The following is a 12,759-nucleotide window of genomic DNA, read 5'->3' on the forward strand; positions in this document are numbered from 1 at the left end:
GCACATGATATCACACACAAGGAAACACTGCAGGACCGCTTGTTTCGCACATGGTATCACACACAAGTAAACACGCTGCAGGACTGCTTGTATCACACATGATGTATCACACACAAGTAAATATGCTGCAGGACTGATTGTATCGCACATGATATCACACAAGTAAACACGCTGCAGGACTGCTTGTATCGCACTTGATATCACACACAAGTAAACATGCGGCAGGACTGCTTGTATTGCACATGATATCACACACAATTAAACATGCTGCAGGACTGCTTGTATCGCACATGATATCACACACAAGTAAACATGCTGCAGGACTGCTTGTATCGCACATGATATCACACAAGTAAACACGCTGCAGGACATCTTGTATCACACTTGATATCGCACACTAGTAAAAGCCGCAGGACTACTTGCATCACATATGATATTGCACGCATGTAAACACGCTACAGGACTGCTTGTATCGCACATGATATCACACAGAAGTAAACATTTTGTAGGACTGCTTGTATCGCACATGATATCACACACAAGTAAACATGCTGCAGGACAGCTTGTATCGCACGTGACATTGCACACAAGTAAACATGCTGCAGGACTGATTGTATCGCACATGATATCACACACAAGGAAACACTGCAGAACCGCTTGTTTTGCACATGGTATCACACCCAAGTAAACATGCTGCAGGACTGCTTGTATCGTACATGATATATCACACACAAGTAAACATGCTGCAGGACTGATTGTATCACACATGATATCACACAAGTAAACACGCTGCAGGACATCTTGTATCACACTTGATATCGCACACTAGTAAAAGCCGCAGGACTACTTGCATCACATATGATATTGCACACATGTAAACACACTACAGGACTGCTTGTATCGCACATGATATCACACACAAGTAAACATTTTGTAGGACTGCCTGTATCGCACATGATATATCACACACAAGTAAACATGCTGAAGGACAGCTTGTATCGCACTTGACATTGCACACAAGTAGACACGCCACAGTAGTCTCGTATCGCACGATATCACACACAAGAAAACATGCTGCACGACAGCTTGTATCGCACTTGACATTGCACACAAGTAGACACGCCGCAGGACTACTTGTATCGCACACAGGTAAACACTCTGCAGGACTACTTGCATCACACATGATATCGCACACATGTAAACACGCTACAGGACTGCTTGTATCGCACATATCATCACACACAAGTAAACATTTCGTAGGACTGCTTGTATCGCACATGATATATCACACACAAGTAAACATGCTGCAGGACAGCTTGTATCGCAGTTGACATTGCACACAAGTAGACACGCCACAGGACTACTCGTATCGCACATGATATCACACACAAGTAAACATGCTGCACGACAGCTTGTATCGCACTTGACATTGCACACAAGTAGACACGCCGCAGGACTACTTGTATCGCACATGATATCGCACACAGGTAAACACTCTGCAGGACTACTTGCATCGCACATGATATCGCACACATGTAAACACGCTACAGGACTGCTTGTATCGCACATGATATCACACACAAGTAAACATTTTGTAGGACTGCTTGTATCGCTCATGATATTTCACACACAAGTAAACATGCTGCGGGACAGCTTGTATCGCAGTTGACATTGCACACAAGTAGACACGCCACAGTACTATTTGTATCGCACATGATATCGCACACAGGTAAACACGCTGCCGGACAGCTTGTATCGCACTTGACATTGCACATAAGTAGACACGCCACAGGACTACTTGTATCGCACATGATATTGCACACAGGTAAACACTCTGCAGGACAGCTTGTATCGCACATGATCTCTCACACACACACACACACATTCTTCAGGACTGCTTGTATCCCAAATGGTATCACACACAAGTATACACGCTGCAGGACTGCTTGTACCGCACTTTATATCACACAAAACACGCTGCAGGACTGCTTGTATCGCACATGATATCACACACAAACATGCTGCAGGACTGCTTGTATCGCACATTATATCACACAAAACACGCTGCAGGACTGCTTGTATCCCACATGATATCACACACAAACACGCTGCAGGACTGCTTGTATCGCACATGATATCGCACACAAGTAAACATGCTGCACGACAGCTTGTATCGCACTTGACATTGCACACAAGTAGACACGCCACATGACTACTTGTATCGCACATGATATCACACACAAGTAAACATGCTGCAGGACAGCTTGTATCGCACTTGACATTGCACACAAGTAGACACGCCGCAGGACTACTTGTATCGCACACAGGTAAACACTCTGCAGGACTACTTGCATCACACATGATATCGCACATATGTAAACACGCTACAGGACTGCTTGTATCGCACATGATATCACACACAAGTAAACATTTCGTAGGACTGCTTGTATCGCACATGATGTATCACACACAAGTAAACATGCTGCAGGACAGCTTGTATCGCAGTTGACATTGCACACAAGTAGACACGCCACAGTACTATTTGTATCGCACATGATATCGCACACAGGTAAATGCGCTGCCGGACAGCTTGTATCGCACTTGACATTGCACACAGGTAAACACTCTTCAGGACTGCTTGTATCCCAAATGGTATCACACACAAGTATACACGCTGCAGGACTGCTTGTACCGCACTTTATATCACACAAAACACGCTGCAGGACTGCTTGTATCGCACATGATATCACACACAAACACGCTGCAGGACTGCTTGTATCGCACATTATATCACACAAAACACGCTGCAGGACTGCTTGTATCCCACATGATATCACACACAAACACGCTGCAGGACTGCTTGCATCGCACATGATATCACACACAAGTAAACATGCTGCACGACAGCTTGTATCGCACTTGACATTGCACACAAGTAGACACGCCACAGGACTACTTGTATCGCACATGACATCGCACACAGGTAAACATGCTGCACGACAGCTTGTATCGCACTTGACATTGCACACAAGTAGACACGCCACAGGACTACTTGCATCGCACATGATATCACACACAAATAAACATGCTGCACGACAGCTTGTATCGCACTTGACATTGCACACAAGTAGACACGCCGCAGGACTACTTGTATCGCACACAGGTAAACACTCTGCAGGACTACTTGCATCACACATGATATCGCACACATGTAAACACGCTACAGGACTGCTTGTATCGCACATGATATCACACACAAGTAAACATTTCGTAGGACTGCTTGTATCGCACATGATATGTCACACACAAGTAAACATGCTGCAGGACAGCTTGTATCGCACTTGACATTGCACACAAGTAGACACGCCACGGGACTACTTGTATCGCACATAATATCGCACACAGGTAAACGCGCTGCAGGACAGCTTGTATCGCACTTGATATCACACACAAGTAAACATGCTGCAGGACAGCTTGTATCGCACTTGACATTGCACACAAGTAGACACGCCACAGGACTACTTGTATCGCACATGACATCACACACAAGTAAACATGCTGCACGACAGCTTGTATCGCACTTGACATTGCACACAAGTAGACACGCCACAGGACTACTTGTATCGCACATGATATTGCACACAGGTAAACATGCTGCACGACAGCCTGTATCGCACTTGACATTGCACACAAGTAGACATGCCACAGGACTACTTATATCGCACACAGGTAAACACTCTGCAGGACAGCTTGTATCGCACATGATCTCTCACACACACACACACACACACACACACACATTCTTCAGGACTGCTTGTATCCCAAATGGTATCACACACAAGTATACACGCTGCAGGACTGCTTGTACCGCACTTTATATCACACAAAACACGCTGCAGGACTGCTTGTATCGCACATGATATCACACACAAACACGCTGCAGGACTGCTTGTATCGCACATTATATCACACAAAACACGCTGCAGGACTGCTTGTGTCCCACATGATATCACACACAAACACGCTGCAGGACTGCTTGCATCGCACATGATATCACACACAAGTAAACATGCTGCAGGACAGCTTGTATCGCAGTTGACATTGCACACAAGTAGACACACCACAGGACTACTTGTATCGCACATGACATCACACACAAGTAAACACGCTGCAGAACAGCTTGTATCGCACTTGACATTGCACACAAGTAGACACGCCACAGGACTACTTGTATCGCACATGATATCGCACACAGGTAAACACTCTGCAGGACAGCTTGTATCGCACATGATCTCTCACACACACATTCTTCAGGACTGCTTGTATCCCAAATGGTATCACATACAAGTATACACGCTGCAGAACTGCTTGTATTGCACATTATATCACACAAAACACGCTGCAGGACTGATTGAATCGCACAAGATATCACACACAAACACGCTGCAGGACTGCTTGTATCGCACATGATATCACACACAAACACGCTGCAGGACTGATTGTATCGCACATGATAAACACACACAAGTACACATTTTGCAGGACCGCTTGTATTGCACATGATATCACACACAAGTAAACACGGTGCAGGACTGCTTGTATCGCACATAATATCACACACAAATTATTACAAAATGTACATTGAGCAACAAATGTTCATCAAAGTCAATTTTATTGTGAAAAACTTTGAAATGGTTCACAAAAGTAAAAGCCTGAGGAATAAAAAGTTCACATTTGAAAGTGAGCAAGACAGGAAATTGATCGTTTCATCAAAGGGTTTTGATCACGGTGGTCTCGGTTACGTCGCACACAGCCCCTCAGTCCGAGCTGACAGAGAGCGCCACCTTGAGGCAGCCCAGCTCTTCGCCCGCACTGCCGAGGACTCCCTGCAGGCGGTAGTGTCCGTTGGTGAGCCAGGACGGAAGATCCATGTAGGGCAGGAAGAAGTCCGACTGGGGCAGCGAGTACGAGCCCTGGAACACAACAAAGTAACTAGTCCTAGTTCTACACAAAGTAACTAGTCCTAGTTCTACACAAAGACTAGTGGTCTCACAGGCTTGAAGGGGCAGCGGCAGGGCAGTCCGTAGGTGTGCAGAGGTTCTGGACAGTCGTGTCCAGGTGGGATGAGCTGGTTCAGGACATCGCAGGCGTCAGAATAGTGACAGCTTCCCATTTCCTCCAAACACGGAACCTTCACCCAGAACCCTGCAACCTCCTTCTCCAACGTCACGTTGACCTGAGGAGCGCAACGTGTCAAATACTTCAGTCTGGTATCGAATACTTCAGTCAGTATCCTTCAGAAAGTACGCTGGGTACACCGCAGGTGTCCAAACTTGTATATACTGGCACTTTTCATACACAGGCCACTTACACTCTGCTTTCATGAAACGTCTTTCAACTTAATATGCCAAAATATTTTACGTTTTTTTTTTTGTTTTTTTTTAGTGAACCAATAATTACTTTCTCTGGTAATTGATTATATTTAATAAATAGTAATTTCAATACTAATTAAATTTTTGATTTTTGGCAAGTTAAAAAGTAACTCACAACTATTTAAAAGTCATTTTCCAAACACTGTCAATGAGTGCACTGATGTTGAAAGTGTAAATAAACTCTTATCTTTATTTGTGGCAATTTTCATACACAGGCCACTTACACTCTGCTTTCATGAAACGTCTTTCAACTTAATATGTCCAAATATTTTCCTTTTTTTATTTTTTAGTGAAACAATAATTACTTTCCCTGGTAATTAATTATAGTAATTAATTATATTTATTATAGAGTAATTTCCTTACTAATTAATTTTTTGATTTTTGGCAAGTTAAAAAAGTAACTCACTACTATTTTAAAGTAATTTTCCAAACTGTCAATGGGTGCTCTGATGTTGAAAGCGTAAATAAAAATCTAACTTTATTTGCGTAGCACTTTTCATACACAGGCCACTTACACTCTGCTTTCATGAAACGTCTTTCAACTTAATGTGTCGAGATATTTAACTTTTTTTTTTTTAGTGAAGCAATAATTACTTTCCCTGGTAATTAATTATATTTATTAAAAAGTAATTTCTTTACTAATTAAATGTTTTATTTTTGGCAAGTTAAAAAGTAACACTACTATTTTAAAGTAATTTTCCAAACTCTGTCAATGGGTGCTCTGATGTTGAAAGGGTAAATAAAAAATCAACTTTATTTACATAGCACTTTTCATACACAGGCCACTTACTCTCTGCTTTCATGAAATGTCTTTCAACTGCATATGCTGCTTCTTTTTTTTTTTTTTGTGAAACAATAATTACTTTCCCTGGCAATTAATTATATTTATTAAAGAGTAATTTCATTACCAATTCAATTTTTGATTTTTGGCAAGTTAAAAAGTAACTCACTACTATTTTAAAGTCCTTCTCCAAACACTGTCAATGAGTGCTCTGACGCTGAAAGTGTAAATAAAAATCAATCTTTATTTACACTCTGCTTTCATGAAACATCTTTTAACTGCATATGCCAGATATTTTAAGTTTTTTCTTTTTTAGTGAAGCAATAATAACTTTCCCTGGTAATTATATTCATCCATCCATTTTCTAATAAATAGTAATTTCAATACTAATAAAAATTTTGATTTTTGGCAAGTTAAAAAGTAACACTACTATTTTGAAGTCACTTTCCAAACACCGTCGATGAGTTCTCTGATGTTGAAAGTGTAAATAAAAATCAAACTTTATTTGTGGCACTTTTCATACACAGGCCACTTTCACTCTGCTTTCATGAAACGTCTTTCAACTTAATATGCCAAGATATTTTACGGGGGTTTTTTAGGTTTTTTTGTGAAGCAATAATTACTTTCCCTTGTACTTAATTATATTTATTAAGGAGTAATTTCATCACTAATTCAATTTTTGCCAAGTTAAAAAGTAACTCACTACTATTTTAAAGTCATTTTCCAAACACTGTCAATGAGTGCACTGATGTTAAAAGTGTAAATAAAACTTTTTGTGGCAATTTTCATACACAGGCCACTTACAATCTGCTTTCATGAAACGTCTTTCAACTTAATATGCCAAGATATTTAACTTTTTTTTTTTAATTTTTTTAGTGAAGCAATAATTATTTTCCATGGTAATTAATTATATTTATTAAAGAGTAATTTCGTTACTAATTCATTTTTTGATTTTTGGCAAGTTAAAAAAGTAACTCACTACTATTTTAAAGTCATTTTCCAAACTGTCAATGGGTGCTCTGATGTTGAAAGCGTAAATAAAAATCTAACTTTATTTGCGTAGCACTTTTCATACACAGGCCACTTACACTCTGCTTTCATGAAACGTCTTTCAACTTAATATGCCAAGATATTTTACGTTTTTTTTTTTTTTGTGAAGCAATAATTACTTTCCCTGGTAATTAATTATATTTATTATAGAGTAATTTCCTTACTAATTCATTTTTTGATTTTTGGTAAGTTAAAAAGTAACTCACTACTATTTTAAAGTAATTTTCCAAACTGTCAATGGGTGCTCTGATGTTGAAAGCGTAAATAAAAATCTAACTTTATTTGCGTAGCACTTTTCATACACAGACCACTTACACTCTGCTTTCATGAAACGTCTTTCAACTTAATATGTCCAAATATTTTCCTTTTATTATTTTTTAGTGAAGCAATAAATACTTTCCCTGGTAATTAATTATATTTATCCATCCATTTTCTAATAAATAGTAATTTCAATACTAATAAAAATGTTGATTTTTGGCAAGTTAAAAAGTAACACTACTATTTTGAAGTCATTTTCCAAACACCGTCGATGAGTGCTCTGATGTTGAAAGTGTAAATAAAAATCAAACTTTATTTGTGGCACTTTTCATACACAGGCCACTTTCACTCTGCTTTCATGAAACGTCTTTCAACTTAATATGCCAGATATTTTACTTTTTTTAGTGAAGCAATAATTACTTTCCCTGGTAATTAATTATATTTATTAAAGAGTAATTTCATTACTATTTCAATTTTTGGCAAGTTAAAAAGTAACTCACTACTATTTTAAAGTCATTTTCCAAACACTTGTCAATGAGTGCTCTGATGTTGAAAGCGTAAATAAAAATCAAACTTTATTTATGTAGCACTTTTTATACACTGGCCACTTTCACTCTGCTTTCATGAAACGTCTTTCAACTTAATATGTCCAGATATTTTACGTTTTTTATTTTTTAGTGAAGCAATAATTACTTTCCCTGGTAATTAATTATATTTAATAAATGGTCATTTCAATACTAATTCAAGTTTTGATTTTTGGCAAGTTAAAAAGTAACTTACTATTTTAAAGTCATTTTCCAAACACTGTCAATGAGTGCTCTGATGTTGAAAGTGTAAATAAAAATCTAACTTTATTTATGTAGCACTTTTCATACACAGGCCACTTACACTCTGCTTTCATGAAACGTCTTTCAACTTAATATGCCAAGATATTTTACGGGGGTTTTTTTAGGGTTTTTTTGTGAAGCAATAATTACTTTCCCTGGTAATTAATTATATTTAATAAATGGTAATTTCAATACTAATTCAAGTTTTGATTTTTGGCAAGTTAAAAAGTAACTTACTATTTTAAAGTCATTTTCCAAACACTGTCAATGAGTGCTCTGATGTTGAAAGTGTAAATAAAAATCTAACTTTATTTATGTAGCACTTTTCGTACACTGGCCACTTACACTCTGCTTTCATGAAACGTCTTTCAACTTAATATGTCCAGATATTTTATTTTTTTTATTTTTTAGTGAAGCAATAATTACTTTCCCTGGTAATTAATTATATTTAATAAATGGTAATTTCAATACTAATTCAAGCTTTGATTTTTGGCAAGTTAAAAAGTAACTTACTATTTTAAAGTCATTTTCCAAACACTGTCAATGAGTGCTCTGACGTTGAAAGTGTAAATAAACTCTTATCTTTATTTGTGGCAATTTTCATGCACAGGCCACTTACACTCTGCTTTCATGAAACGTCTTTCAACTTAATATGTCCAAATATTTTCCTTTTTTTATTTTTTAGTGAAGCAATAAATACTTTCCCTGGTAATTAATTATATTTATTATAGAGTAATTTCCTTACTAATTCATTTTTTGATTTTTGGTAAGTTAAAAAGTAACTCACTACTATTTTAAAGTAATTTTCCAAACTGTCAATGGGTGCTCTGATGTTGAAAGCGTAAATAAAAATCTAACTTTATTTGCGTAGCACTTTTCATACACAGACCACTTACACTCTGCTTTCATGAAACGTCTTTCAACTTAATATGTCCAAATATTTTCCTTTTATTATTTTTTAGTGAAGCAATAAATACTTTCCCTGGTAATTAATTATATTTATCCATCCATTTTCTAATAAATAGTAATTTCAATACTAATAAAAATGTTGATTTTTGGCAAGTTAAAAAGTAACACTACTAATTTAAAGTCATTTTCCAAACACCGTCGATGAGTGCTCTGATCTTGAAAGTGTAAATAAAAATCAAACTATTTGTGGCACTTTTCATACACAGGCCACTTACACTCTGCTTTCATGAAACGTCTTTCAACTTAATATACCAAGATATTTTATGTTTTTTTTAATTTTTTTAGTGAAGCAATAATTATTTTCCATGGTAATTAATTATATTTATTAAAGAGTAATTTCGTTACTAATTAAATGTTTGATTTTTGGCAGGTTAAAAAGTAACTTACTACTATTTTAAAGTCATTTTCCAAACACTGTCAATGAGTGCTCTGATGTTGAAAGTGTAAATAAAAATCTAACTTTATTTATGTAGCACTTTTTATACACTGGCCACTTACACTCTGCTTTCATGAAACGTCTTTCAACTTAATGTCCAGATATTTTACTTTTTTTATTTTTTAGTGAAGCAATAATTACTTTCCCTGGTAATTAACTATATTTAATAAATTATAATTTCAATACTAATTCAAGTTTTGATTTTTGGCAAGTTAAAAAGTAACTCACTACTATTTTAAAGTAATTTTCCAAACTGTCAATGGGTGCTCTGATGTTGAAAGCGTAAATAAAAATCTAACTATTTGCGTAGCACTTTTCATACACAGGCCACTTACACTCTGCTTTCATGAAACGTCTTTCAACTTAATATGTCAAGATATTTAACGTTTTTATTTTCTTCTTTTTTTTCGTGAGGCAATAATTACTTTCCCTGGTAATTAATTATATTGAATAAATAGTAATTTCAATACTAATTAAATTTGTGATTTTTGGCAAGTTAAAAGGTAACTTACTACTATTTTAAAGTCATTTTCCAAACACTGTCAATGAGTGCTCTGATGTTGAAAGCGTAAATAAAAATCTAACTTTATTTGCGTAGCACTTTTCATACACAGACCACTTACACTCTGCTTTCATGAAACGTCTTTCAACTTAATATGTCAAGATATTTAACCTTTTTTTTTTTAAGCTTTTTTTCGTGAAGCAATAATTACTTTCCCTGGTAATTAATTATATTTATTAAAGAGTAATTTCTTTACTAATTAAATGTTTTATTTTTAGCAAGTTAAAAAGTAACACGACTATTTTAAAGTCATTTTCCAAACTCTGTCAATGGGTGCTCTGACGTTGAAAGGGTAAATAAAAATCAACTTTATTTATGTAGCACTTTTCATACACAGGCCACTTACACTCTGCTTTCATGAAACGTCTTTCAACTTAATATGTCCAGATATTTTACTTTTTTTATTTTTTAGTGAAGCAATAATGACTTTCCCTGGTAATTTATTATATTTATTTTAAGAGTAATTTCTTTACTAATTCAATTTTTGGCAAGTTAAAAAGTAACTCACTATTTTAAAGTCCTTTTCCAAATACTGTCAATGAGTGCTCCGACGTTGAAAGTGTAAATAAAAATCTAACTTTATTTATGTAGCAATAATCACCTTCTCTCCTTTCTAATGTTGAATCGCAACCTCCCCCGTCCGCTACAGTATAGCGACTCTGCAGGTCACATGACTTTGCAATGATTTTTCAATCATGACCGGCCGTTACCGTGGCAACCAGTACCATAAAATGATTTGGGGTTTGTTTTTTTTGGCGGGCGGAATACTTTCCATCAGTACACTCCAGTGAGTACACTCACGGCGAGAGGAGCACCGAGCTCCACGGACGTCGTCCCGGAGGCGGCGGCCGTCACCTCGCCCGGGATGCTGACGGGGTCGGGCGACACGTCGAGCGTCCTCATCACGGCGACGGCGTCCGGCTTGCCGCAATTCTCCCAGTCGAATCCCAGCAACTGCAACGCAGTTTGGAATAAAGAGGCGTCAAGATCCCGTGTGCTCCAGAGACACTTCATTAGGGACACCCCCTAACCACACATACAGTAACAGGCTGTGAGACACTTCATTAGGGACACCCCCTAACCACATGGAGTAACACTTCCGCATTTGTTTATTATCAAGAACTCACCTTATTCCGCACATTAGACAGTGTTTACGACAAGAATAGCATAATAGTACATGTTTGAAGTACATGACAGCAAACACTTTCACTTTTTTGTACATGTAACGTGATAGTAAACGTTTTCACTTTTACTTTGATGCAAAGAACGTGGTTTTTAGTTGCATAGGATAGTATAGTGGACACTTACCTTTACTTTGTTTTGTTAAATATCATAGTAAATACTCACCTTTACTTTGTATTGTTGAATATTATCGTAAATACTCACCTTTACTTTGTTTTGTTGACTAGTACCGTAAACACTCACCTTTACTTTGTTGACTCTCCTCCAGCTCGGCTGACTTCCGGTGGCTGAAGTTAGAACAAAAGCCGCCGTCAGAGTGACAACAAACATTACTATTGTGTCCATGTTGGCTTTTTTTTTTAAATTATTTCCCTGGTGAAAAGCAGGCCAAGACAAAAGAAAGGGGAGAAAGTGCCGCTTGTTGTCGCCGCTTCGCCTTTTTGTTTAGTTTTTTTCACTTCCGCTTCTGACGTCATGACGCAGCAAATCGTCACTTGACGTCTTTAATCATTTATTTTAGTTTTGTTGAAGATATCGTCACTTGACGTCTTTAATCATTTATTTTAGTTTTGTTAAAGAAAGCAACAGCTCAGATAATTGTAGAAAATACCAATAATTATTTTATTTTGGAGAAAATAAGACAAAAGCATGTAAAATGTTCAAAAAGCAGCAACCTAAACATGGTTATTAATAGTCTTTTTTTTTCCAGGAAACATTTTTCAGACATAAAGCTAGACTTGTTTGCTGTTTCTCATTTAATTAATTATTTTTAAGTGTCACTTTAAAAAAAAAAAAGAAATAAAAAAGTGAACTAAACTCAAACGCCGGTTGTTGTCGCTTCTCCTTTTTTTATTTTTACTTCCGTATCCGACGTCATGACGCAGCAAATCGTCACGTGACGTCTTTAATCGTTTATTTTAATTTCGTTAAAACAGTAACAGCTCAGATAAATGCCAAATAATGTTTTTTATGTGTGTATTTTTAATATGTCCGGTAAAATAAGTGGTAAAATTGTAAAATATTAAAATATTTTCCCGTGAAGGAGGAAATGACGTGTACTTGCACACAAATATCTCTAGATGTCGCTGTAGGACAGCCTTCCTCTATAAAAATTACACAAGTGTTATGATACAAGTTTGAATTTTTTTAAATTATGAATATTAAAATTCATATAATTAATATAATTATATTGTTATTCTTAATTAATATTACAATTAAGAATAACAAACTATTTTACATGATGTATAAAAAAAAATAGTTTG

At 36.6% G+C, this 12,759-nt stretch overlaps 1 protein-coding gene across 1 annotated transcript; it reads right to left on the reverse strand.

The window, feature by feature from the left end:
* Positions 1-4,653: 4,653 nt before the first annotated feature.
* On the reverse strand, positions 4,654-11,955 carry gm2a (ganglioside GM2 activator). Its single transcript, XM_061976525.1, has 4 exons — positions 11,741-11,955; positions 11,117-11,269; positions 5,054-5,236; positions 4,654-4,973 (listed from the first exon to the last, which is right to left on the reverse strand). Exons 1-4 carry the CDS (start codon positions 11,840-11,842, stop codon positions 4,818-4,820), a joined length of 594 nt encoding a protein of 197 aa, XP_061832509.1. The 5' UTR covers positions 11,843-11,955; the 3' UTR covers positions 4,654-4,817.
* Positions 11,956-12,759: the final 804 nt, after the last annotated feature.

The sequence above is a fragment of the Nerophis lumbriciformis genome, linkage group LG16, assembly GCF_033978685.3.
Source record: "Nerophis lumbriciformis linkage group LG16, RoL_Nlum_v2.1, whole genome shotgun sequence".
Taxonomy (NCBI): domain Eukaryota; kingdom Metazoa; phylum Chordata; class Actinopteri; order Syngnathiformes; family Syngnathidae; genus Nerophis; species Nerophis lumbriciformis.

Coding starts and splice junctions, on each gene's coding strand:
- gm2a (XM_061976525.1), bottom strand. CDS start 11,842: ATGGACACAATAGTAATGTTTGTTGTCACTCTGACGGCGGCTTTTGTT. Junction 11,270..11,740: donor GGAGAGTCAACAAAGTAAAG/GTGAGTGTTTAC, acceptor ACTGCGTTGCAG/TTGCTGGGATTCGACTGGGA. Junction 5,237..11,116: donor AGCTCGGTGCTCCTCTCGCC/GTGAGTGTACTC, acceptor TGCGCTCCTCAG/GTCAACGTGACGTTGGAGAA.